Source organism: Merops nubicus, unplaced genomic scaffold (genome assembly GCF_000691845.1).
Source record: "Merops nubicus isolate BGI_N331 unplaced genomic scaffold, ASM69184v1 scaffold25501, whole genome shotgun sequence".
NCBI classification, from domain to species: Eukaryota; Metazoa; Chordata; class Aves; order Coraciiformes; family Meropidae; genus Merops; species Merops nubicus.
The window spans coordinates 1-3,295 of record NW_008588053.1 but is presented as its reverse complement, the minus strand read 5'-3'; the positions used below and the strand labels follow the sequence as shown (position 1 = coordinate 3,295).

Here is a 3,295-nt window from a genome sequence, read left to right as displayed (position 1 = left end):
GGGTTCTTGCTGGGTGGGCTGCCATGAGATAAGGGTGCTGCTGGGGGTGCTTGGCTCTCGGTGGAGCTGGGCCTGTGCTGGGCTCCCAGGCATGAGGGATGGGGCTGTCCAGGGGCCCTGGACTTACGGGAGGAGGGAAGGGTGCAAAAGGGACAAAGACCTCATCCGAGCACAGGGCAGAGCCATGGTAGAAGGGGCTGTTGGGTGCATGTTCTAACTTGGTGTGAATGTCTGTGGGGTTCCCAGCACCCCTGTGACCCCGCACAGTCGAGTGCAGAGGCACAGGATGCCTGGCCCCGTGCCGTGGCAGTGCCCAGCCCTGGCACTTCCCCTGGCTCTGGCCAGCCCCACTCTGGTGTTTCTCTTGCCTGCAGCACTGGACCCTTCTGAGCGTGTCCCTGTCGAACCTCCTCCTGTCCACAGCGTGCAGCGCGGGCCTGGCTCTGGCCATTGCCCTCACCATCCACGGCCGGGGCAGCCACCTGGTCATGGGCTGCAACAGCTCAGCGCTGCCCGCGGACGCCCGTGCGGCCATAGTGACCAACAACTGTCCCTTCAACACCACGCGCATCTACGTGAGTGTGCAGGGCCCACACCCGGGCCCCCTCCCCCCCGTCTGTCCCTGCTTCCTCTTCTTTCGTTCTCTCCTTTGCCCAAGCTCTCTCTGCCCCTCATCCTCCCTCCCACGCCCTTTCTTTCTCCCCCCCCGTCCGCTCAGCCACCGCTCAGCCGTGTCCAGGTTGGCTGGGAGCAGGGACCAGCTCCTGAGGAACCCCCAACCCTCTGCCCCGCAGGACACAGCGCTGGCGCTCTGGATCCTCTCCCTGGTGCTGGTGGTGGCAGAGGCTGTGCTGTCGGGCAGATGCTGTTTCGTGGCCCTGATCCTCCGGGGCGTCGGGCCCTGCGCACGCGGCAGGGAGCAGGTACAGCCCGCCCGGCCCGTGGCTCTGCCCACCCTTGCTGCTGCAGGCGCTGGGTTCTGCTGGGCACTTGTTCCCCCACAAGCAGACTCTCCAGCAGTGGTGGGGTGGAGAAAATGTCAATTTGAACTATTCTGGGCAGCCTTGGTGACAGGGTAGCACCTCTTCCTCTTGGACAGCTGCAGAGGATCGTCCTTTCATCCCTCTGATAGCCAAACCCTCCCTGTCCCGAGCAAATCCCACCCCCCACAACGTGCCCCAGCCCTTCACACGTTGCTGTCACACTCTGCCTCTGGGTTTTGATTCTTGTTTCTGCTCTAGCTGCCCAGGACAAGCACCATGAAGGCAAGGCCTCCACGTGAGGGGCGGCAGCTCCTGGGGGAGCTGGCCGAGTCTTGTACCTAGCTGGAGAGGTGAGTGCAGGAGGCCACACCTGGGGACGGGAGGGGACGAGCTCTGCTGTGAAGAGGACCCTGCTTAGGGAGGGTTTCTGTCCAAGCACATGCTGTCCAGCAGCCTGGCCTGGCAGCAGGGCCCTGCACTCACTCAGGCTCTTTTCCTCACAGGTGGTGCCCAAGAGTCTGACCCCGCGAGGTGAAGCTGCCCCGTGGTCCTGCCCTGGGTGCAGGTGTGGGTGGGCTGGGCTGCAGTGGGGAGGGCTCTGCCTCCCCACCCCCCAGCCCCATCCCCAGCCCCACCTCTCCACCTGGGACAAACCCTGCAGGTTCCAGACACGCTGCCCCGGGTGACCAGGCAGCCTTAGCCCAGCAGGTGCCATGGGCTCCAGACACTCTCCTCACGCCAGGCTGCAGGGCCCTTCCTGGCACAGGGAAGGCTCCATCACTCTTGTCCATGCAGAGGTGCTGGGGGCTGCCCTGGGTCCTGGTGGCCCTGCTACAGAGCAGGCAGGATCAGCTGGCTCTGCCCACACTCAGGCTGAGGAGGGTGAGGACCCCTTTGGTGTGAGCCTCTCTTTTCCTGAGTAAATAAACGTTTTTCATTTTCACAAGGGCTGCTGTAAGTGTCTCCCCAGGGTGGATCCCTGGTGGGGCTGGGCTCAGAGGTAAGGACAGCACAGCTGGTGTGTAAGACCAGCTCCAAGCTCACTCTCCCCCCAGGCATGGGGATGTAGGCAGATCACAGAATCACTGAGTTGTTTAGGCTGGAAAAGATGTTAAAGATGATTGAGGCCAATTGTTCCCCCAGCCCTGCCAGGTCCCCACTGCCCCGTGTCCCTCACCCCACATCTCCACGGCTTGGAAACCCCTCCAGGGGTGGGGACTCCACCACTGCCCTGGGCAGCCTGGCACAGCCCTGGGCAACCCTCCAGGGCAAGAAATTGTTCCTCAGGGACAACTGAAACCTCCCCTGGGGCAACTTGAGGCCCTTTCCTCTTGTCCTGTCCCTTGTCCCTTGGGAGCAGAGCCCGACCTCCCCCTGGCTCCAGGCTCCTGTCAGGAGCTGTGCAGAGCCAGAAGGTCTCCCCTGAGCCTCCTTTGCTCCAGGCTCCATAACCCAAATGTCTTCAGCTGCTTCTCATGAGACTTGTGCCCTAGGGCATGTTTAACATGGTTGGGTTGAGGCTGAAAGGCCTGGGAGCTGAGTGTGTTCCTGGGCTCCACAGCCCTGGACAAACAGGGTCACAGCAGCATTGAGAAAGACATTTATTGGGGTGGAAGTGGAAGCTGCCACAATCCCGCTCACTGGAAAGAGAAGCTGGTGCTTGGGAGGCCCCCACACCACTGGTTGAGGAACTTGAGCACGTCTTGGCATGCAGGGCTGTGGGATGTCTGCAGAATGAAAGAGGCCATGGCAGTGGCAAGGGACAGCGTTAGGGTTAGGGCTGGGTTTGCTCCAGCTCTGGCAGGGAGGGTGATCCCTGCCGCTGCCACAATCCCGCTCACTGGAAAGAGAAGCTGGTGCTTGGGAGGCCCCCACACCACTGGTTGAGGAACTTGAGCACGTCTTGGCATGCAGGGCTGTGGGATGTCTGCAGAATGAAAGAGGCCATGGCAGTGGCAAGGGACAGCGTTAGGGTTAGGGCTGGGTTTGCTCCAGCTCTGGCAGGGAGGGTGATCCCTGCCCAGCAGCACACAGGCAGGGTGCACTAAGACCGCCCCGGTTCGGTGTATCTCCACCCAGCAGGACAGTGGTTTATTGCCATCAGGAGGGGCTGAACACCCCACAGCCCGTCCTGCTGCCCCACGGGGTGCCTGGCTCACCCTGAGTGCCCCACGGGGTGCCTGGCTCACCTTGACAGCCATCAGGAACTTGTTCCATGTGTCCTTGTTGGTTTCTCGGCCTGGCCGCTTGAACTCAATCTTGTTCCTTAGCACAGGGTAGCCTGGGCACACAGAGACACGCTCGGGAACAAG

The 3,295-nt window shown here is 62.0% G+C and overlaps 1 protein-coding gene across 1 annotated transcript; it reads left to right on the top strand.

Moving 5' to 3' along the window:
• Positions 1 to 374: 374 nt before the first annotated feature.
• On the top strand, positions 375 to 1,325 carry LOC103781437 (keratinocyte-associated protein 3-like; the record flags this gene model as incomplete). The annotated part of the gene is made up of 3 exons (XM_008949155.1): positions 375 to 575; positions 795 to 923; positions 1,242 to 1,325. Coding segments are annotated over 3 exons (414 nt in total), but the record flags the coding sequence as incomplete, so codon positions are not given.
• Between the last annotated feature and the right edge of the window lie 1,970 nt (positions 1,326 to 3,295).